The 25459-nt window shown below is 32.8% G+C and overlaps 1 protein-coding gene and 1 long non-coding RNA gene across 11 annotated transcripts in view; one reads left to right on the forward strand and one right to left on the reverse strand.

Annotated features, from left to right (window-relative positions):
* The window catches only part of LOC145970881 (uncharacterized), a 52436-nt gene that overhangs the window by 23022 nt on the left and 3955 nt on the right, over window positions 1-25459 (forward strand). For 2 of the 7 annotated variants that reach the window (XM_083097929.1, XM_083097932.1), the window contains exons 1-3: window positions 20289-23871; window positions 24769-24954; window positions 25034-25213. In XM_083097929.1, the coding sequence (XP_082954055.1) occupies window positions 22575-23871; window positions 24769-24954; window positions 25034-25213 (1663 nt within the window). In that variant the 5' untranslated portion in view covers window positions 20289-22574. Of the gene's footprint in view, window positions 1-20124; window positions 23872-24768; window positions 24955-25033; window positions 25214-25286; window positions 25400-25459 lie in introns of those variants that run through there. The other 5 variants (XM_083097939.1, XM_083097931.1, XM_083097928.1 and 2 more) reach the window with 5 other exon arrangements.
* LOC145970893 (uncharacterized) lies at window positions 9123-14395 on the reverse strand. Of its 4 annotated transcripts, none has more exons than XR_014438659.1 (5): window positions 13867-14394; window positions 13620-13783; window positions 13476-13539; window positions 13134-13376; window positions 9123-9199 (listed from the first exon to the last, which is right to left on the reverse strand). It is a non-coding gene; the product is annotated as an uncharacterized LOC145970893 (long non-coding RNA). The 4 variants fall into 4 exon arrangements; XR_014438660.1 differs by lacking the exon at window positions 9123-9199 and having other exon boundaries at window positions 11055-13376; window positions 13867-14025; window positions 14086-14395; XR_014438658.1 differs by lacking the exon at window positions 9123-9199 and adding an exon at window positions 11055-12498 and having other exon boundaries at window positions 13867-14392.

Genomic DNA, 25459 nt, shown 5'->3' on the forward strand with positions numbered 1-25459 from the left:
TCATGTGAAACATTAAAGCAATCTGTATTAAAACAGTCCTCTGTTTTATTAGAAGTACTATTACATTGGAAATCTGTATTATTTTTTGTAATTAAAACATTATCATTTATACAATCATATTTAGAATTATTACAATTCTCCTGTGATAATGTAAAACATGTTGCGCTTTCTCTTTTAACATTTCTATAAAAAGTCGCTTTACTACGACGTTTCATTATATTATTGTTCTTGGAAAAATTGATGTGGGGTTCTTAATGATAAATTAATTGTTGAAAGAGCTTGTAAGAATAAATGAAAGGTTAGAAAATCTATCACTGTAAAAATAATACAATATGATAATAATATTTATTGTATTTGATAATAATATATATTTACCTTCTCAATAAGAGCTTCTTTTTCTGTACAAGCTTACACACTTTTTATTTATCGTACACTATTTAATAAAAAAGGAAAAGAGATTGAATTATGGATAATAAATGATTGCTTCATCCTTCTGTGCTTTCTGAACGCCATCTATGTACATCTTCAATACATTTGAATATTCTGTGAACATTTATGGAATATATAAACAATATATTCCTATAGTTCATTTTAACATGTTCTAGGTAGATTTATAGATTATTCTTTATAAACAAGGATATTCTATAAAGATGTATAGATGATTTCTTTGATAATATTCTCAAAAAATATTTTTGATGCTACATAGAATATTCATGCAATATTGTGTGTTATCTGGGAACATATATAACACATATATAACACTATTATTCAAATAAATGCATACATTTTGATCATTTAAATATATTTCCCTTTTGTTTCTTATTTCGAAGAATTTCCTTATAAATTCTTTTTGCAAAGTTTTTTTCTCATAATTATTAATATAACTCACAATATGTGTATTATAATGTAACTTAAAAAAAATAATATATAATGATAACACAAATTTAGAATTTATTGAAATATAAAAATACCTTTACAATATTTTTATGAATACTATATGCTCCTAATAAATAATTTGATTTTTTAAATTATCTTATATGATATAGACAGAAAATTACAAGAGAATTATGCATTAAATAAAATACGAATTTAAATGAAGTATAAAGAATAATAAAGAATATGAATGTAAATACATCGTAATAAAGAAACACATTAAAATATACTTTAATTTCTAATAGAAATAAACTACTTTAATATTTTTCAAAATGTTTCTTGTGATAAATAAAAAATGATTTTTGTTCTATTCATTTATAATACCTTATTACTTACCACGATAGTCTACTTGATATAATGGATTTAAAATAGCTCTGCATGTAGATCTTGTACATAAAACTGGATCATATTGAATTGGCGGAAGATCTTGTTCCTTAATTGGTTGATACAAAGTTTTCAATAGTACAACTAGTCTAGTAGTATCAATACGCGATGATGGCCAAGCATTCCATTTATGGAACGCACACCGTCACAATCTTGTTGAATAAAATCTTCATATGTTGTCATAATGCTGCAAAAAAAATATACAAAAGATAATTAATATATTTTTTTACAATATAGAGTTTAATTTTTTTACACATACATACATATACATATATACAGGGCGATCCTGAAAAACGTTATGTCTTTAAAATGACGTATTCCTGACACCATTCTAAGACAATTTTTCCTTTACCAAAATTTGATTTGAAGCGTAGTTTTTGAATTATGAGCAAAAATAGTTAGTAAATCACGCGTCGGGTACAGAAGGCAGGCAGGAGCGGCGCGGCGTGCCGCGAGCGCGGGCGCAGCTGACCGCCCGACGGGTGATTATCACCGCATGAGTCGCTAACTATTTTATCTTATAACATAAAATTATGCTTTAAATAAAATTTTGGTAAAGAAGAAAATGTCTTAGAATTACGTCAGAAATACGTGTTCCTTAAAATAACGTTATTATAATAATGAAAAGTTGTTCCGGATCGCCGGCCGTCCGACGTTGCAATCAGCTGATTGCTACACGCGATGTGTGTATGGCGGAGTGTGTGCGTAAGAGAGAGAGAGAGAGAGAGAGAGAGAGAGAGAGAGAGAAAGACAGAGAGAGGGAGGGTAGGAGGGACAGACATTCATACACACGCACGCACTTTTTTTCTCGCTCTCTTTCTCTCTTTTACGCAACACTCATACACTCTCTTATTCAGTCCCTCACTCACACTCTCTCGGTCACTCACTCACTCACTCACCTGCTTACTCACTTGCTCACTCACCTTGTAGCAGCGTAGCGAATCTTCATGCTATGTATTGTTATCTGCTGCACGGTTATGATTGCTAGAGATGCGCGACACATCGAAATTTTTTCGATTATTAGTCTCACACTCGATTGACACAATACAGATTACACGATAACGAGTTTACTGTTTATTCACTCACTATTGATTTATCGATACCAAAAATTACTTTCAAAGAAACGCGAATGCAAACAGCACATGACTCAACGCGAAGCGACGGACCGCGGAGACTGCGCGTCCACAAGAATTATGTTGCCAGAAACGCGACATCTAACAAACGACTTGCGCGTGGCGCGTGATTGACGCGAGATAAGACGAATGTAATTAAAATTACATTATTCTTGCGATTGACTTAAATCTTCGCATCGTGAATGCAATAATTTCGAAAACGTAATAACGTACAACACATGCTTTTTAAAATAATAATTATTTATTATAATTAGAAATAGTTATTATTTATAATAAATAATTAATTTTTTAAGTATGTTATTATACGTTTCATGTTTTCTACCGCATTCGCAATGCGAAGGTTTTAGCCGATCGTTCGTCTTATCTCGCGTCAATCACGCGCCACGCGCAAGTCGTTTGTTAGATGTCGCGTGTCGCGTTTCTCATCAACGCAACATAACTCTTGTGGTCGCGCAGTCTCCGCGGTCCGTCGCTTCGCGTCGAGTCATGTGTTGTTTGCATTCGCGTTTCTTTGAAAGTAATTTTTGGTATCGATAAATCAATAGTGAGTGAATAAACAGTAAACTCGTTATCGTGTAATCTGTATTGTGTCAATCGAGTGTGAGACTAATAATCGAAAAAATTTCGATGTGTCGCGCATCTCTAGCAATCATAATCGTGCAGCAGATAACAACAATACATAGCATGAAGATTCGCTACGCTGCTACAAGGTGAGTAAGCAAGTGAGTAAGCAGGTGAGTGAGTGAGTGAGTGACCGAGAGAGTGTGAGTGAGAGCCTGAATGAGAGAGTGTATGAGTGTTGCGTAAAAGAGAGAAAGAGAGCGAGAAAAAAAGTGCGTGCGTGTGTATGAATGGCTGTCCCTCCTACCCTCCCTCTCTCTCTCTCTTTCTTTCTCTCTCTCTCTCTCTCTCTCTTACGCACACACTCCGCCATACACACATCGCGTGTAGCAATCAGCTGATTGCAACGTCGGACGGCCGGCGATCCGGAACAACTTTTCATTATTATAATAACGTTATTTTAAGGAACACGTATTTCTGACGTAATTCTAAGACATTTTCTTCTTTACCAAAATTTTATTTAAAGCATAATTTTATGTTATAAGATAAAATAGTTAGCGACTCATGCGGTGATAATCACCCGTCGGGCGGTCAGCTGCGCCCGCGCTCGCGGCACGCCGCGCCGCTCCTGCCTGCCTTCTGTACCCGACGCGTGATTTACTAACTATTTTTGCTCATAATTCAAAAACTACGCTTCAAATCAAATTTTGGTAAAGGAAAAATTGTCTTAGAATGGTGTCAGGAATACGTCATTTTAAAGACATAACGTTTTTCAGGATCGCCCTGTATATGTATATAACGTAGCATAAAGTTGTAAGCGAAATGAACCAAATCCATTTCCTACTATGGCCATGTTCCAAAATTCACTGCCAGCGCTGAAAATATATAATATACGTAACGTGAACTAAAGATTTTCAGCGCTGGCAGTGAATTTTGGAACACGCCCTAAGCCCATTCTACAATGGCAATAACAAGGCTGTAGGAGTAAAGAATAAACTGTTTCTAATGAAGTAAAGACAAGAAGTAACGAAATAGAAATTCTCATTAGTACTCTAAGGTAATAGTAGTACAAAATGAGAATTGTCTATTTCATTACTTCTTCTTCTTTACTTCACTAAAAACGATTTAATCTCTACTCCTACAGTCTTGTTACTGCCATTGTAGAATGGGCTCTATGTATGTTCTACGGCGGACGCGCAATAAGAATTAAGAACGCAGAATTCTTCCGTGACTGCGTATGCGAGACCACCGTAGAACGCACGAAATCCATAGGAAATGGATTTGGTTATTTCGCTTACATCTTACAACCTTATGCTATGGCCATTGCAGACCCGGCTTTCTTCTTCTTCTTCTTCTTCTTCTACAATTTGGTTGGCCTCGTCCCTTTAAGGGTGTAATCCGGCCATCAACTGGTAAATTGGATGGAGGTTGAGAACTTATTTGGTTTATGATTGAATGATTATTGTCCTTGAAGTGATCTGGTCGTAGCTGTCTGAGAAAGTTGTTGAGTTAAGTTAAGCTAGGATGTAGATGTCGGGCAAGAGAGTGATGATGTTTCAAATTTTATATGAAAGGGAAGTGTGCGAAAAGAAAGGAAAGTGTACATTTATCAGTGTGGAAACTATTGTGATTAGATATAGAGTTCATTTTTCTTGATAAATGAGAATACGGTATTGACAACTCCGAGGGTAGGTTTCCTCAAGATTTCCTGCATTTGGAACGGAGGGTGTACTTTATTCTTGAGAAGTTGCTTTATGAAGACCTCTCTAGTGGCGGTGAGTAAAGGGCATTGCCAGAATATGTGGTCAGCGTCTTGAAATGGATGGCCACAGTGACACGATAGATCCTGTACGATATTACATCTGAATAAACTTGCGTTGAGAGAATAATGGTTACTTCTAATCCTATTGCAGGTGACTATAGCTTCACGATCCGCTTCGATGTAGTAGAACCATGGCTTGGATTGTAGTTCGGCGAAGTGTTGGAAATACTTCTTGCCCTTGTGCTGAGCTTGATTTTTCAAGATTCTGGTGGAGTTATCCTGATAAGTAATTCTAGCAACTGAATAGAAGTCCGAGTAAGGAACCGGATCGTTAATAATCGTGCCATTCGTGATCGCGTTTTTTGCCAGGCAGTCTACTGTCTCGTTGCCGAGAATGCCACTATGAGAAGGTATCCAAATAAGGGATACAGTGTAATCGAGTCTCTTCATTTCTAACAATTATTTTCTGATAATGTATATGATGTAGTTGCATGAGTGTCCAAAGTTGTAAGAAGTAAGGGTGTCTAAAACACTTTTAGAATCTGAAAAGATCACCGCCTTAAGGATATGATTATCGAGGATATAGTTTAGGGTATATAGGATGGCTAGGGCCTCGGCAGAGTAAATTGAAAATTGAGAAAGAGCTCTAAACATGAGCTGGATGTTTCTTGAAGGAGAGTAAACAGCAAAACCAGCCAGAGAACCCGTATCCAGCTTAGAGGCATCAGTGTAAAAGACAATTTTATCGACTGTGAGACAATGATATATGTATGTTCAAAAAAGTGAGGGTAGGAAACGCAGAGTTTTTTATATCCTCAGTTTGTTTAGAGGAAGTAAAGAGTATATCCGGAATATACGTAAGCGCTTCAAATGAGACTGAATAGGGAGAGGGATAATCAAAGTCTGCTATATTTCTTTTATGTTTTAGCATTTGTATGAATGAGTGAAATAGGAGGAAGGATTGCTCGGGATCTTTTTTCCTTTTTCTCCTAGTGGAGTACCAGTGCAGTTCAGAAAGCTTGTTGAGAGCGGTGTGAGAATAAAGAGAGAAGATTTTGAGAATGTATCTAGTCGTCAGAAATTTAAATCTTTCTGTCAAGGGGCCCTCTGCGGCTTCAGCCAAGATTACATTGGTAGGAGTGGTTCTGCGGAGACCCAGGCAGAATCTTAAAGCTTTAAATTGAATACTGTTGAGTTTAGACATAAGGGAAGAATTATTATATGGAAAGAAGACGCATCCATATTCGATGGATCCCCTGATTAAGCCTTTGTATATGCATAATAGAGTGCGGGGTTCACCTCCCCACCAGGTGCCTCTCAGAGATGAGATAGCGTTAAGAAGATTGGAGCAGCGTTTGTGAATATATGACACATGTTCTTTACCAGAGAGTTTATAATCGAGGATGATCCCCAAAAATCGACAGTAGACAGAGGAATGAATGATCGAATTATTAATTAAGATAGAATAAGCAGACGGATTTATGTGCTTCCTCGTAAAGAGGATGAGGGAGGATTTGGAGGGAGAAACAGAGAGTCCCTTAGACGAAAGATACTTAAACACTTTGTTAGCTGAAAGTTCAAGATTAGATAGAGACTTGGCTATGTTGACAGAACTAGAAAAAATTGCTATATCATCAGCAAATTGAATAATCTCGCAGTCTTCACCTATATAGTTTTTAAGTTTAGCAACATAAATGTTGAATAAAGTGGGACTAAGGATAGAACCTTGTGGAACTCCTTTACAGGTATAGTGGTCCTTTGAAAGTTCTCCGTTAATTGAGAATTGTATAGTCCTTAGGTGAATAAGGTTATATATAAATTTGCTTAGATTAATAGGAAGACCCATTTGGATGAGATCTTCGAAAAGAATATTAGGTATGACATCATCAAAGGCGTTAGTCAAGTCAAGAAATAGGCAAGCCGTGGCACCTCCTCTCAAAAAACTGATATGAATTTCAGAGGTAAGTATAGAAAGGTTATCCAGGCATGACCGCGATTTTCTGAAACCGTACTGAGAGTTTGGAAGTTTATTATATCTTTCTAGCCACCAATCCAGTCTCATGAGTATGAGTCTTTCCAGAGTTTTAAGTACACAGGATGTAAGAGAAATTGGTCTGTATTTGCCAGGAACCGGTTTGGGGATTAAGAAAACTAAAGAGCGTTTCCATGAGTCTGGAAAATTTCCAGTGGAGAAGATCTCGTTTAATATATCAAGGAACGCAGGGAGATAAATTGCAGGAGTGTGACAGATTATAGAGTACGTAATTTGGTCCAGGCCTGGAGAGGTCTTCTTTTTTTCCATTAAATTAAGTACATAGCGAAGCTCTGTGATAGAAAACGGAGCTTCAAAGACAGAGGCTTGCGGGCGGAGATTGTAGTAAAGCGAAAATTCTGGAGGAGGAGCAACACAAGAGGACGGACATAAGGCAGAAATGGAGTTGTGCATGCCATTAGGCATCTCATAATTAGTGGAAGGAGGGGGAGAGGAGGTAGAACTGAGATATCTATTCTTATAAGATTTGATTAGTCTCCAAAGTGTATTTAAGTTGGTAAAAGAGGAAATATCTTTGCAAAAGGATCTCCAACTCTTACGTTTTTCTGTACGTAGAATTTTTCTAGTAGAGGCTTCCTGCCTCTTGAGATTAAAGTAATTATCTTGGGAAGGAAACTTTTTAAAAAGACGAAAAGCTTGTTTCCTAAGAAGAACTGCCTCTGAGCAAGTGTCGTTCCACCAGGGAGCAGGAGGGGGCGAACATTTCTGTGAAGAGAGGTTTTGATTCGAGCAGAAATTTTTTTGAGTTTGATTCAATTGTTTCGGAGGAATAAGGGATAATACAGTGTTTTTAAAAGAGTTGATAAGGGTTTCATATTTGTCTAGGTGAGAAATATTAGGGTCTTGTAGTTGAGGTAGGAGATCAGGAGCTAAGGAGATCAATGTGGATTGATATGTTTTCCAGTCAAGCCCGGATAGGCTCAGTTTGTGGGAGTAGGTGGAAACCTTTTTTACTGATAGATTAATACGGATAATGGAAGGAATGTGGTCACTGCCCAGGGCGTCCTCAAATGATTCCCAAGTTGCAAAAAGAGTTGTCATTGAGGAAACAAAAGTAAGATCGATAATAGATGGGAGGTTGCGAGGATGAGCGAGACGAGTAGGGGTGCCATCGTTTATAGGAAAGAAGTGGTGTTCTTGTGTGGACTCAAGTAAAAGTTTACCTGTGCTATCCGAGTGATGACTACCCCACGCCGTGTGATGGGCATTAAAGTTTCCAGTAATAGTAATGTGAGCCGAGGAAAAACAATTTAAAGAAGAGAAAAAGTTCTCCCAAAGAAGTGGGTCCGTATGACCTGGATGTTTATAGACAGATACGATGATGAGAGGTTTAGGAACGGCTAGAACTTCAACGCCGATTGTTTCTAGGATGCCTGGAAAAGAGGGGATGGATTCAACTTTACGAAATGCTATATTTCTGCTGACAGCTAATAAAACCCCACCAGAATGGTTAGAGGTACCGTCTCGTCTAATAATGTGGTGATTTTTAAAGAACAATTTACGTTCTGGGGTGAGCCTTAAGCAATTGAGGATTCATCAACTTGAAGAGATGGAGTAGAAGAGTCTAGTGATTTTAGAAAGCCTTCAATAATCAAGGTTGCTTTTTCTATGAATTCAACCGGTATGTCTGGAGTCATGATAGACTTAGAAAACTTTTTAATGAGATTATAAAAATTGGCGTCGAAAGAAGTTCTGACGGAGTTCGCGTTATTTAGAGGAGATTGAGAGAGGTTTTCCATATTATTATTATTATTGTTATTGGAGTTAGTTGACTTGATATGACTAGTACCGCTATGGGATTTGTGTAACGGTAAGGAGAAGGAGACAGAGGGAGAAGATGAGGAGGTTCCTGAACCAGGTCGTGAGAAAGATGATTGGGAGGTTAGGTTATTGTGACAGAACTTTTGATGCTTGTAGGTAAGTATCGGTAGGGAGTTAGATTTAATTAGCACAGGGGCGAAGTGATTGTCTGAGGAAGCGCGAGAAGCTGCTTGAGCATATGTACGAGTAGAAAGTCGTGAGGAGGGCAAGTTATCTGCAATCTTATTGTAGGAAAAGGAATGTGAAGAACGAGAGGGAAGAGATGGGAACTCATCTGAGGAGGAAGAGAAGGGGGGCGGTGATCTTTTACCTCTAACAATATAGTTGGCGTCTGCGATGGAAATGTTCCTGTATGCGGCGTATTCCCTGATGTCTTTCTGTATTTGGAGTTCCGGGCAGTTAGGGTCAGTGACACGATGATCTCCTTTGCAGTTAGCACATATAGGAGGTTTTTGCCAATGAGGGCAGTCGTCTTTGTTGGCTGCATGGCCTTTCTCACCACAGTGAAAACATCTTGAGGATCCTTTGCAGGATGCCTTGATGTGTCCGAATCTATAACAAGCGTGGCACATTGATACTCTGGAAACGTATGGTGTAATAGGATGATTTACATAGTATAGAGTAGCGTATATGGGTAATTTCTGGCCTTCAAATGTGATTTCTACGGAATAAGAAGGAGTAAGAATATCCTCAAAGGAAGAATGAGCGTTGGTTGTTTGCTGATCCGTGGCAGGTCTGGGGTGGTTGATGATTCTACGGTTCAGCCTTCTAATTGCGAGGATTTTGATAGGGCTCTTGATGCCTTCCATAATTTGTTCTTCAGTTAATTCTAAAGGGACGTTCCTGATGATGCCCTTTCTGGAAATTCGAAATGGAGGAATGAAGGCGACTAAGTCATTCTCATTGAGACGTGAATCCTCAGTAAGAGAATTCGCAAATTTTCCTGTTTGTAAGAATACGGAGACTTTAGAATAACCAGCTTTTTTAATCTCTATAATTCCTTCAATTTTAAGTTTGTTGAAAAGTCTGCCAATCATGATGGGATGCAAAGGCGCAGAAGGGTTGCTGATCCGTTGAACATGGATGTCAAACGGGCCATGGTTATTATCAGAGTATCTATTTTTCAGGATAGAATCGTTGATAGTAATTAATGAGCCTGATATAGATGGAGAATGTGTCGTGGGAGTAGAATTAGCTTCCTTAATATGAATTTTGTTAGAGGTTAGAGAATCATTTAGATTCGCCTTTCCTATATCTAAGAATCGTTTGCGTTGATTTATTGTGGGCGAGTCATTGCTCGAAACAGAGTTTTTTGCATTAGAATTCTTGAGACTTACTTGGTCGTTCAATCCGGATTCTTTAATGAGTGAGCTGAGAGATTGAGTAAGGAGTGAGTCTTCCTCGTAATCCATCTGTGTATCCTTAGATGGGTGATTGCTACCCTCGGAGGTCATGATGAGTGAGGTGAATTACTAGGGTGGAAGATATCAAGGAGAGATGCTGCGGAGAACAAAGGATAAGGGGGAGAACAAAGGCCCAAGATGGCCGTTCTCGAAAGAACCGTACTAACGGTCGTGTATCCGATGTACTTTAGCGGATTTCTGACTAAGGATCGGTTGGCGCCCAAAACCCACAGTAACCGCGATAGCACTCAAAAAAAGGATAACTTTCTGCCGAAAATCACAATTGATTAGCCCAGAGATGGGCTGTTTGATACGAAATACGCGAGGCTCGCACAAAATCACGTGTAGTTAACTTTGATGCAAAGATGGCGCTCCACCCGGCTTTAAATATCATTAATTCTTACCTGTGCAAAGCACTGCTCAACTTTGGTAAATGGAATAATTTATTTTCCAACTCGATATGCCTGGCTGGCCTGGCACCGCGGCCATCTTAAAAATGGCGTCTTAAATTGAATGTCTAAGGGCCTGAGCAGAATGGCTGCCTTAAGATTTTAAGACTATGTTTTATGCCTTAGGTCTTTGTCTTAGGTAACGCACAATACTGTGTGCTATGTCTCGAGTCTTATGTATACGCGAACGTTTATTTCTTACAAACGTTCGCGTATACATAAGACTCGAGACATAACACACAATATTGTGCGTTACCCACGGAGGTAAAGGAGTGAACATTAGGGCCAGCTTGATTGCGCGGGGGTGAAGCACTGGTGGGGAGGGGGATTAGGTCGTCGGCCATGTTTTTATGGGCCATCTATCGATACTTAGCTGTATTATCTGCGTAATATTGGTAATGAAGACATTTACAAATAAATAGAGAATAATATGTACACATAATTTACTGTCTTCTAAATAATATTAATTTATTGAATATATATATATATATATATATATATATATATATATATATATATATATATATATATATCTTTGAGTAACTTACTGTCCTCTAAATAATATTAATTTATTGAATATATGTCTCTGAGTAACAACAGTATTTGTCTGTTTTGCAATGTAAAAATAACGAATGTTAATATATTTTATAATTATGTTTTTTGTTAAATGCGTTTTATGACACGTTAAAAAACCTTGATCATTACAATGATTTCTTAAATCTTCAAATATGTTTTGTGTGCGTAAATTTAAAAGCACACTTTGGGTAACATTGTGCAAAGTATACTTTGAGTTAAGTATGACATCAGGTTTTTCTTTCATGGTAAATTTTATAATTTTTTCTGTTTCGAGACATATTTTTATAACGCTTGGAGATGGATATATTAAACTGCCACGATCTTTAATTTGTATGAGTCTTCCTATTTTTGAATTACTAATCAAGGCATTTGAATATAGTTCACACATAATACTTTTACTTAAACGTCGAACAATAAATCCAGCGATATAAGTTACAACTTCCGTAGCATATTCAGTTAAATAAGTAGTATGTGACAAAGCAATAACATATGGGTGATCATGATCAAAAGCAAAATTATTTATATAGTTTTCATTATTAATTTCATAATCATCTATCATACGCACAATTGTGGAAGTTCTATTTATTACTTCGTCTGGTTTAAAGGCAGAAGTTGCACTTAATATCAGTATATAATCAAGGGCTATACAATTTCCCGTTGTGACACCTTTAATTTCTACTCTAATTAATAATCTTTTAAAAGTTGCTTTGAATTGGGTAACAGTGGGATTATTATTTTGACGTCCAAAAGCTCGAATACATCCAAAGAATATTTCCAGATGGTCTTGACTAATTTGATATAATGGTATATATGGTACAGTTTGTTCCTTTTGGCATATATCTTGGTACATTTTCAAACTTTCGATATTAATTAAGAAACCGAGAAATCCCGTTTTACGCTTAGAATGAATTAATAATTGCTCATTTTCAAGTCTTAAGTTCAACAAATATTCTTTGCATTCCTCGAGTTTGCATAAAATCAATTCGTAATTATCCGGATTTATTAGACGTTTATAAAACTTTTGTCGTAAATTTCGAGAATTGAAGATATCAAATAAATCGTTGATCATCTGCAAAAATTCTTCTATTGCTTCAGATTGCGCAAATTTATCTATATGCAACACACTTCTGCATGTTTTAAGTGCACTCGCAACAGATAAACTAAATATTTGGGCTGCTAAGCGAACATTCATCTTTTTTTTGTGGTATGCTATATGCCCGGTTCGCACTTTGTTAGCCATATGTAAACCTTCGTTTTCTTGAATTTCATGCAGAGATACGATATATTTCCATGATATATTCCCGTTATTCTTATTTATAATATTTTTATAATCTCCAAAAGTGTTCCGTATCAATTTTAACATGTGACACGGATCGAGGAATACATATATTTTCGTCTTGGAGATAGAATGTTCAAACCATGTCTGTAAATTGTTAGGATTTAAGTTACATTGTAAGATACGTATCATACTTAAATTACATGCTGCACCATCACATGTTAAAGTCTTTATATGTATTCCGCAATCATGCAACATTGATAAGCATTGATTAACTAAATTAGCTTTTTGTTCACCGTTCATGCCATTAATCAAAAAATAACCAACTGGTATTTTCCATAACTCATTAATGCCGACAACTAAAAATACTAGCGCTTCTTTTGCAATACTACACTCCTCACTCGCAATGTTATTGCCTACATCACAATAACCGGAAAACTTTTTTCCATCATATTCAATATGCTGTCTTATTGCCATTTCGTCTAACATAAGAGCTCCAAATAACATATGATTCGAATTTTTTACACGTTCTTTAATATATGCTAAGGCTTCCTTATTAAAACCGGGTTCACCATCTACACAACAATACCATTTGCTTAAAGTTCTTGGATGCGGAAGGCATGAATCGAAAGTTTCTCTAACATACGAATATGCTCGTGGTGAGTAGTAATGCAACGTTATCGCAAAAGTTCGTAATGCAGGTGAAAACTTGCGAGTGAGTGGCATTCCTTTTGATTTATAAATTATTCGTTTAAGTAAATTTGCATTTCCTGCTGCAATACCTTTTAAATTATAAAATTGTTCTTTTTGGAGAAAATTTTTTTCCTTTAAATGTGCAAATACTTTTGTCATATTTGCTATCTTTTTTTCCATACGTCTTGTTCTCTATTTTAGAACTTTTATTTTCGATTGATAGTGTTTCTTCGTTCTGTTTAAGTCTTCTCTTAATTTCACCTTTTCCGGTGAATTATGAATCCTGCGAGGAGATACTGCAGTACCTTTACAAACTTTGAAATATGATGGTGCTACAAAAGGTAGAAAGAAAAATTTATTGTGTGTATTGTATAACGCATGTAACAAAAAATATTCTTTTCTATTGCATGTCATATCTAGAAAATACTTACATGTTTGGGTACCTTTTTCTTCCATATTTGTGGTAGCTATTTTGTTATGTATAGGTAATTTAGACTGTAAATAATACATTTTAAAGCTTTAAAAGCCGTTTATCTTACAAGCAAGCAAAGTTTATATATGTTTCATATGTTTACCTGTGTAACACCAATGTCCTGTTCTATGTTTATCTGATCAACATCCATAAGTACAGGTGTCATAGAACTTTTACTTTTCTTAAGTGGTCTATTATCATCGTCTCTAATTTTCTGGTGTATTGTTTCTTGCACGATGTTGATGTTGATGTTGATGGTTCAGCTAACTAAAAATATTAACATGCAACGTTTTTATAATACATTTTCTGCACATTTAATAATTAGTTGATATAATTTTTAAAAGCCTTACAAAAGGAATTGCATCTTCTTTTAAACATATGCGTGTTTCAAAAGATCCATAGAAATCTTCATTTGGAAATGTAAAGAACATAATGTTGAATTTTGTGTTATGCAAGTTATATTCATAGCTGTGCACCACGCTTTTCTTTTTATTTCATTTTTGGGAAAACTACAACATAATGTAATATGATATAATATAATATAATATTATGTCTTTATATACACATACGTAAAAAATGATATTTTTTGTATCTTTTCTATTTCCTCCTGCTTCTTCGATTTTCTCGATGACCTATTGTTGCATCCATTCGCTATACAATGCACCATTTTTACAATATCTTTTGTGAGATCTGGAATTGTGTCACACGTGCTATAACGGACTTTCCGTGACTGCTTACACGGACTTTCCGTTACCTTAAAGGTACCTTTTCATGCGTCGCTCATCGCTCGTTTTCAGCGATAAAAAAGTCTGCATTACCAAATTACGCAGATAATACAGCTAAGTATCGATAGATGGCATTACGAGTGGCCCATAAAAACATGGCCGACGACCTGAGCCCCCTCCCCACCAGTGCTTCACCCCCGCAACCTTATGTTCACTCCTTTACCTCCGTGTGCGTTACCTAAGACAAAGACCTAAGGCATAAAACATAGTCTTAAAATTATAAGGCAGCCATTCTGCTCAGGCCCTTACAGACGTTAGAAAGACGTCTATTGGTCAGGTCTTAAAGGCGTCATAAGAAAGGGCCTGAGCAGAATGGCTGCCTTAAGATTTTAAGACTATGTTTTATGCCTTAGGTTTTTGTCTTAGGTAACGCACAATACTGTGTGTTATGTCCCGAGTCTTATGTATACGCGAACGTTTGTAAGAAATAAACGTTCGCGTATACATAATACTCAAGACATAACACACAGTATTGTGCGTTAGGGCCTGAGCAGAATGGCTGCCTTATAATTTTAAGACTATGTTTTATGCCTTAAGTCTTTGTCTTAGGTAACGCACAATACTGTGCGTTATGTCTCGAGTCTTATGTATACGCAAACGTTTATTTCTTACAAATGTTCGCGTATACATAAGACTCGAGACATAACACACAGTATTGTGCGTTACCTAAGACAAAGACCTAAGGCATAAAACATAGTCTTAAAATTATAAGGCAGCCATTCTGCTCAGGCCTTTACCTAAGACAAAGACTTAAGGCATAAAACATAGTCTTAAAATTATAAGGCAGCCATTCTGCTCAGGCCCAAAGGCATATTTAAGACGTTTAAAAAAATACGTCTTAAATTGAATGTCTTACAGACGTTAGAAAGACGTCTATTGGTCAGGTCTTAAAGGCGTCATAAGAAAGGCATGTTTAAGACGTTTAAAAAAATATGTCTTAAATTGAATGTCTTAAAAACATAAGAAAGGCATCTTTAAGACGTTTAAAAAAATACGTCTTAAATTGAATGTCTTACAGACGTTAGAAAGACGTCTATTGGTCAGGTCTTAAAGGCGTCATAAGAAAGACATGTTTAAAGCCTACGGCACACGGTACAATTTTTCGTACTGGATTTGATAAGATTTAGTAAAATATTAGAAATGCTGCATTCTGATTGGTGCATTTTTAGTATTTTACTAAATCTTATCAAATCCAGTACGAAAAATCGTACCGTGTGCCGTCGGCTTAAGACGTCTTCAAGACATGCATGTTGTGTGGGGTGTGCCGTAGGCTTAAGACGTTTAAAAAAATACGTCTTAAATTGAATGTCTTACAGACGTTAGAAAGACGTCTATCGGTCAAGTCTTAAAGGCGTCATAAGAAAGGCATCTTTAAGACGTTTAAAAAAATACGTCTTAAATTGAATGTCTTAAAAACATCAGAAAGACGTCAATTGGTCAAGTCTTAAAGGCGTCATAATAAAGACATGTTTAAGGCCCATATTCTGAATCCTCTTTTATCGATAAAAGTGCCTCTAAAAGTGGCATATAAGCCTTCTGATTGGCTACAGGTCGCTTTTAGGAGCACTTTTATCGATAAAAGAGGATTCAGAATATGGGCCTATGACGTCTTCAAGACATGCATGTTGTGTGGGAACCCACACAACATTATGTCGTCTTAAAGATGTCTTAAAGACGTCATGAAATTTCTAAAGACGTCTTAAGAAGTTATCAGAATTACATCTTTATGACGTCTTTAAGACGTCTTATGTCCCGATTTAAGATATCTATCGGGCATTGTTTTAAGACGTCTCACTCAAGACGTCCCAATCAAGATATAATTAAATGTCTCACTCAGGATGTCATAAAGACGTCTCAGACATTTCAATTAAGACGACTTTTAGACGTGCGTAATTCGGTCGGTAAAATAGCTATTGATTTATTCTATAATAAATAAGACAACTCATCATTTTAAGTTCATTTCTTTATTATATTTTGGTTGATACAAAGTTTTCAATGGTACAACTAGTCTAGTAGCATCAATACGCGATGATGACCAAGCATTCCATTGCGCACATCGTCACAATCTTCATTTTGTTGAATAAAATCTTCATATGTTGTCATAGTGCTGTAAAAAAATATACAAAAGATAATTAATATATTTTTTTTTACAATATAGAATTTAATTTTTTACACACACACACACACACAAAATTAAATATATAAGTGAAATATGATATAAGATGATATACATTTACATATATTAAAAAACATATTAATTTCAATGTTTTCTCATTTTCAACACTAAAAATGTTATGCAGCAACATTATACAGCCCTATTGTTTTTTAAATAATATCGTATGGAATTTTCAATAATTTACCAACCTTTTTCTCCTTATTTCTTAAATAGTTGAGGCGATCTCCCGCATGTCGTAACCATTCTTGGATGGTCTTTTTAATATCGTGCATATTACTTTTTTCGTCGTCCGAAACGTATGCTGAAAAACGATTTGTTTCATAATTATTAAAATATTTTGTGCTTTAATTCCAATAGTTAGAATAGGGTAGTCATGAAGTAAAGTATAGCTATAAACGTTTGTAACTTTTGGAAAGAATATAAAAATTTTGATCCGTAAAAAATTGGAAAGAGTATAAAGTGTAGAAGAATATTTGAACGAAATTTGAAGTAAGATCTTATTAATAATTCTGAAGAAAAATTTAAAGTTAAAAGTGCACGTTACATCTAAGCATATGTTAGATACTATCTCGAATACTGATGTTCGAATACATTAAAGGTGCAACTATTTTTAAGCAATATTACATAAAAAGGAGAAATAAAAATATATCTTAAAGAAATAATAATTACCCATAATAACTGTGACAAAACTTGTGTCCTTAATTGCCGTTGATCCTTTTTGGCCTGTCCATGATAATTTGCGGCACAATTCATCCGATAATGTGTATTTTATAATATTCCTTGTCTTGTGAACGAAAGTGTTTCCTCCAATTTTCGCAATTTTCCTTTTCTATAACAGAATGTTACAAAAATGTTTAATAATATTTTCAATTTAAGCCGCTTGAATTGAAGAAAAAGGAAACATGAATTTAATATATTTTAAGAGCTTCTTTCAAAATTACTAAGCGACAAAAGGCAGCAAAAATTGTAATAAAATTTAAAAGAATGTTATATATTACCCAGATAGCACGAATGTCAAAAAGACCTCAATTAGAAATCTTATCAGAGATTGCTCTCCGAGCTCTCAATATGATATCTAATGGATTTCAATTTTAAGAAGTCTATTATAAGATTTCTTTAAGATATCTTGTTTAAGAAATTAATTTTACGAGATCAATAAGAAATCTTTTTTCAACTGGTCAAATAGATTTCTTAATTAAGACAACAGAACGTGTTCTTGTATCTGATGTCTTTTAGATTTGTTCGCGCGCTTGCGCATTATAAAATATACATGTGCTCCAGACAGTGGCTGCGGTCGGGAAGACGCTCTGAATGCTTTGAAATATCATTCTATCTTTGTTCTGAAACCGGCCCCGCATATCAACACTGACTCCGCGGTGTACTTTATTCTTTGTGCAGCTATAGAAGAATGCATCGTGTTGTCATGTGTGATTGATTTATGATTTATAGGTAAGAGGTTTATGATATAAATATTAATTAAACAATAAATGCTATCAAAGATAAGTACAAAAAATGCACGATGTAATTAAAGTAATGAATATAAATGTTAAACATAATCAAATCCAAAATAATCTATAACCTAACCAAATTTATAATTTTTAATATATTTTTATTATATTTATAGTATCGACAAATGAAACAAAATACCTATAATAATATATATGTAATGTATTTATGCACATATGTAGGACATATATAGGACTGGATATTTTCTCAAGAAGAGACTGTTTCACTGGGAATCTTCAACTGTATAGGGAACATATATCTCTTTTATTATAATATAAACTTGAAGAAAATCTATTGATCTAATTAAAACTTTCGAGACTAACGTCACCACATCTTCTGATAATACACATATACAGATGAGAATTTGATAATTTAATTTTTTCTGCAGATTAATTTTAATATTACTTTGCAATAAATTTTTTAAGTAAAATTGCTGTAATGTAAAAATAAGCAACACAAAAAGTAACAGTAACATATATAACATCAATATTATATAATTTCCTACTTATAACAATGTAACTGTTACGTACAAGGCATTTTTATTATTGCATGTTACATTGTTAAATGAGAAATAATATTATATACTGTTATGTTTTGTTTATTGGGAATAATCATTCTCTTCATTTTTTCGTTCCATTATAATCTTTTTAATAATTTTTTAATAATAAAGGATAAAGTAATAATTAAATATTCTTACATATAAAAAAATATATACAAAAAGTTGAATATTCTTATTGGAACGTTAAAATTTATAGTAATTTGTGTACGTCGCTAATTCTAACTAAAAATCCTAAATAACATTCATTTTATAAAATTTTAAAAGGAGAAACTTTATTTAACATTATATTTAAAAGAATCAAAACCATATCAATTCCAAAACCTTTTTTAAAAATTAAATATAAAAGTATGACAATTGGGTTTACAGTTAAAAAAACATGTACTCGTTAAAGATTGAATTTATTTAACAAAAGTTTTAAATAACAAAAATATAAAGAGGAACTAAATAATTTTATTAAATTTTTTTGTTACCATTTTTTAAAAATATTAATTATGTTTTTCAGAATGTTGTTTTAAGAACATTAGAAATTGATTCTAATTTTGATTAATAGGACTTATGGTCAGTTTCTTCAACGTTGGATAACTTCCAGATAAATTATATCTTTGTCTCTTTTCAGATAGACGTTCTTAAAAAGAAACAAAGATATAGTTTAACCGGAGGATAAAATTATCCGATGGTTAAAAAACTGACTGTATTAGATTAATTAAATTAATAAGTCTCATTTATTAGGTTAATTATAAAAATAAAATATTTAGACGTCAAAACCCAGTAAGCAAAAAATCATTAACCTAACGTTATTACAATGATATTTTCTAATGTCTAACGTTTTCAAATATGTAGTTTTTAATGTTGTATACAACGTCACTCTGAACAAACTTTGACCCAGATTTCGAAATATCGACAATGTTTCTATAATATGTTTTTGTAACATTCTAATAATACTAAATAAATGCTGATTTAAATTTAATTTGTAACTATATTTTATCATTATATTAACATTAAATAATATTAATTCTAATATTTATGTGAAAGTGTTAATTACATTTTTCTATAACAATATTAATATTAACAAAATGTTTTCTATGATATATATACATATATATTCTAACATTTATTTAAAATTGTCATTAATATTTTACTTCTATTATAATTAACATTTCATTAACTTTTCATTTTTAGGAAGAAAATGAAAACATCAACATTATTATTATTAATACATTTTATTTCTATTATAAGTAATATATTTCTTCCACCAATTTACAATTTTTGTACACTTTTTTATTTTTCAAGAAGAAAATGTAAACGTTACAATTTTAGAAATTTCAAATATAAAAAATTGTTTATATTTGAAACTTCTAAAATTATAACGTTTCTATTTTCTTATTGGAAAATAAAAAAATGTGAAATTGTAAATTATTGGAAGAAATATATTACTTACAATAGAAATAAAATATATTAATAATAATAATGTTGATGTTTCCATTTCCTTCCTAAAAATGGTAAGTATATATATTACATACTTCATATATTATTGTTTATTTATTTTTTATATATAATACAATATATTTATATTATGTATATGTATGTAGGGAGAGAGAAAAATATGAATGATGATAAGAAAATATCTGTAGAAAAACCTGTATTTATTTATTTCTATATATTTATCTATTTTCATATATAAATATAAAATTAAATTATATAAAAATATAAAAAGAAACAAACATCATTTTATGATATCACATAAATATTACACATTTATGTACCTAAGAATAATGAAAATAAAAACATCTTAAAGAACAGATATTATATTCATTTGAAATATTTTACACCATGACAAAATTGTTGCATATAATGTCGCATATAATATCACAATCAGCAGAGAGAATAAAGTAAAAAAAATTTGGTTTGAAACAATGGAATGACACTTTCTGCGTTTTTTTCGAAAATATATATATGTATAACCCTCTGTTATATACTATATAACATTTCTAATAATATAAAATAAAATTCTCTACTTTCTAAAATTCTAATAAAATAAAATGCTCTACTTTGTATTTAATATCAAAGTTCTACCTTGTTTTTACACATTCAAGTAATCTCTCATTTTCTTTTAAAACATATATTATTGAAAAAGGGAAATTGCCTATGTTTCCGGCGAACGAGCCTGAATTCAAGAGCTGTGCGAAAAAGAATGGAAGAGACAAACTATCATCCGCAATGCACGTATTGATATCATCGTTGCCATGGGATGGTATGCTTTCCTTGAATTAAAAAAAAAAACAAAAGCAAACAAACAAATTCAAACAAACCAATTCCCTATCCATTGATATATGTTCTAAGCGTTTTCTCGGGAACAAAAGAAAAAAAGAAAAAAGAAAAGATCAATATATCTAACAGATTTTAAATCACAATGTCTAGCGATCTTTATAACGCGAGATCTATTTGCTCACTTTTAAGTCATACTGTCTTTGGTTTCAATAATTAAAAAAATACATATATCTCTAGTTATATATCATAAGCTAATAACTATATCACAGAGCTTGGTCATGGGTGCAAGCATGTATTTTTTTGTCTCAACTTCCCTCGACAGTAGTATATACCACCTGAAACATTTTAACACAAGTTGATATGAGCGAAGCAAAATCTAAAAGAATATTACAAAATAGTTGGTATGTATGTATATATGTAAATATGTATGCATATTATTTTCTCTGTATGCATAATATTTTTTACTCACTTACATAACTAAAGGCATGTTCCGATAAATACTACCAGTGTACTAAAAATCTATAATTCATTTAACGCATAATATATAATTATTCATCTACACTGGTAGTGTATATCGGAACATATCCCAAATATTGACATGATCTAATAATTACCTTTTTCACACACAATGATAAAGATGATGGAAGCTTTTCTCCCTTGTTCCTTTCTTGCGTTATATCTGAAACATTTTGTCACAGAGATTAGTAGAGCACAATCTGTAATTGTAATTTGCTTCATACATTGGCCGTGTTTCGAATTTACTGCCAGTACTAAAAATCTATAGTTTACATCACGTGGATTGCGTTACGAAAAATGGACGGAACACGACTATGCGTTATAAAAAATGGACGGAACAATGGACTACAATTACACGTTACTTTGAACTAACGTTAACTAATTTTATTTTTGGACTGCGATCTAATTAATACTCTAGAATTATTAGAAAAGATCGTACCTTACGACTTAGCAGTCCTTTGTCCGTGTAATCCGGAAGATAAAACTTTTTCTTTGTTGACACTGGACGGCCTCAAACGAGAGAGATGTACGGAAGATAAAGCTCGACTAATGTCGATGTGTACCGGTGCCGGCAGTCCCACTTCCCAGCATGCCCTGAGCCAATCAGGACATGATATTGCAGTGTATTCGCTTACGTAAGCGCAAGTATCACTCGCTAACCAATTATCGACGTAGTAGCCGCTGCGCGCGCAACTACAAATGTTGTACATCGGCTAGCGGCCGATTCACAAAAAATTTTTATCAAACATGTATTATAAAACATATATTATTTAAATAATTTTATTGTTGAAGAATTTGGCATTGTTTATGCATTTGTTGGATTTTTTATCACACTAATAAAAACATTATTTTACTCTCACTTTATGTATAATAAAACTCACGTTATAAAATGTATATTTATATATATATTTCTTTTTTGTAAGTTATAAATACATTAGAATAATATTAAAAAAGAAACATTTATAACAACACAAAATTCTTTATTGCAATTACGTTATTCTTAATATAAAATTTGTAATAAATTAAAATTATTGCAACTATATTGAATTTAATATTAATAAATATATTACAATAATACTGATAAATATTTAAAATAATCTTTTTGGGATGTTTCTTTAATATTCAAAAATACTATATTATAAAATAATATGTTTAAAATATTTATAAAACATCATGTCAAAACGTTACAAAAATTTACATAAAATTAATGTTTCAAAAGATTGATTTAATGTTTCTTGCTTACTGGGAATGCCCAAATTGAAAAAATTGCGGGACCTTTCGCGAAGTCAACAAAATCGCCGTCTCAAAAATTTTTTAATTTTGAATAAAGATTGCGGAGATTTGAAAATATCAACTCGATTAAAAAATGATGTAAATTTATCTACAATTATGAATCGGAAAGAAGTTTTACATCAAGTTGTAGATATAAATGAAGATTATGAAGAAATTTTACATGATGAAAAGAGTGAGTCTATAAAAAATGAATCATTACAAAATGTTTTAGAACAATATAATTCAACAAATAATTATAGAAAATTTATCAATAATAACGTTTATGATGATTGTGAAAAATGTAACAAAATGTGGCACGCAATGAATATTTTACGTGAAAAAATTTCCATATGGGCAATCACATATAATTTGCCACATAATTCAGTCAATGCCTTATTACATTTATTCAGAGAAGCAGGTGTAAATGGATTTCCATTAGATGCACGTACACTTTTACGTACACCAAAAATAACTGAATTAACAAAAACACATTCAGGAGAATATTTGCACTATGGTCTTGAGCATGCATTAAAACAACAGCTTCAACTTCTATCTAATACTGATATTGAACAAAATTTACAATTAAATCTTCATGTGGATGGTCTACCAATCTCAAAAAGTTCTCAAAGCGTATTATGGACGCTTTTAGGACAGATTGCTCATTCAAATTGTCTACAACCATTTGTAATTGGAATATTTCATGGTTACTGTAAACCTTCACAACCCGAAGAAATACTTAATGAATTTTGTGCCGAATATTTACATCTAAAACAGAATGGTTTTATGTATCAACAAAAAAAATACATGATATCTATTAGAGCTGTATTATGTGATGCACCTGCGAGAGCTTTTGTTACTGGCATTGTTGGGCATAATGGATTTTGTGCATGTACCAAATGCGAAGTAGAAGGTGATTATGGTAATAATAAAATGGCTTTTCTGAAAGAAGATGCACAATTAAGAACAGATGAAAGCTTTAAAAATCGAACCAATACTGAATATCATAAACGTCAAGACAAAACACCTTTTGAACTTATATCTTTATCAATGGTGTCTCATTTCCCATTGGACTATATGCACCTCGTATGTCTAGGAATAGCAAAAAAGATATTAGCACTTTGTATTAATGGTTGTAAGACTGTAAAGTTTTCAACTGCAGTTAAAAATAAATTATCAGAAGATTTGATATCTGTAGCAAAATGGATTCCACTAGAATTTGCAAGAAAAGTGAGAAGTTTGGATGAGTTTTGCAGGTGGAAAGCTACTGAACATCGTACGTTTTTATTATATGTAGGTCCGATTGTTTTACAACGATATTTACCAGAAGCAAATATGAAACATTATAATTCTTTGCATTGTGCAATACGTATTTTATGCGATCCAATTGATTATAAATATAACAATGAATATGCGTATAACTTATTGCTACATTTTGTTCAAGTTTTTAAAATACTTTATGGACCGTATAATGTATCCTATAATATTCATAATGCCATTCATCTTCCAAGTGATGCAATGAAGTTTGGACCATTAGACACATTCAGTTGTTTTCCTTTTGAAAATTATCTAAAGAATATTAAACATTTATTACGAAAAAGTGATAAACCATTGTCACAATTACGTAAACGATTAGATGAAATGGCAAATTTTAATGTCACAAAAGTAGAAATTAATTCAAATGATTTATTTCCGTTACTATTAAATTCAAATAAAAAACAGCTACCTATGGGTGTTTCTGCGTCCCATGATGAAATAAAATTTAAAAATTTTACATTATCATGTAAACGAAACTCAGATTGCTGTTGTTACTTAAGCGATGGATCCATTTGTAGTGTTTGTTATATCGGTAAAAAAAATAATCATCCTGTAATCCTCGGAATTACTTTGAAAGATCCACAGTTTTTATCTAATTATCCCTGTAATTCATTAGACCTAAAAATCTGTTGTGGTAATAAATGGTCAAAATTAAAAGAATTTAAAGCCACTGAAATTACTAACAAAGCTGTTAGATTATTTTTTGGAGATACTAACTATTTTTTCCCTATGCTTCATACAAGTAAATGACGTCAGTTTACAAGTAATCACATTTTTTCTTATTGAAAATTGTAATAAAAGTAGTATTTGTATATAATATTATATATAATCTAATTAAACATTATTTTACATTCAGATATGTATTTCGTTGCTTTTTCAAACGACTGGTGTGCTACTGTACCAGCATGTTGGTTAAATATAAAGATCAAGAAATTAAGATGGCCACCGAAAAATAATAATGTCACCATTGAATGTAAAAAAGCATCAGAACCAAAAGAAAATTGGAACACAATAAAGTACAACAGACTATTAGGACCGTTTGGTAAATTCAATTAATGATAAGTAACTGGTTATTTTAAACATTTTTTACTGTGATTATTATTAAAATTATTTTATTCAAGGTACTTATAATGAAGCCAGAGCTGTAGAAATTTCAGTGGTAGATATTTCTACTAACGATGAAGAGGCACTGGTAGACATTATTAGTAACTCTCAGAAACTTCCAAAGAAACGTATTATTAAAAAACCGGCATATTTACATTCATCTACTGACGAGAAAGATAATGATGACGAATCGATACGTAAGTATTAGTTTATATTTTCTCCAATAACACAATACTAATAAAATTAAAGTTTATAATGTTTATATAACAGTCAAAAATAGTATTAAGACGAATGCTGCGCCTGTAATAGCGGATCCACCAAAAACCTATAAATCGCATGTTAATAACAAAAAAATAGAAACTTCAACAGGAACAAAAAAAAAGGTACAAATAATTCTTTATATTTAATATAACTTCATTATACTTAAAAATGTATATAAATTA

Source organism: Camponotus vicinus, unplaced genomic scaffold (assembly GCF_025532165.1).
Source record: "Camponotus vicinus isolate PSW18456_S1 unplaced genomic scaffold, iyCamVici1.0 SCAF_4, whole genome shotgun sequence".
Classification (NCBI taxonomy): Eukaryota; Metazoa; Arthropoda; class Insecta; order Hymenoptera; family Formicidae; genus Camponotus; species Camponotus vicinus.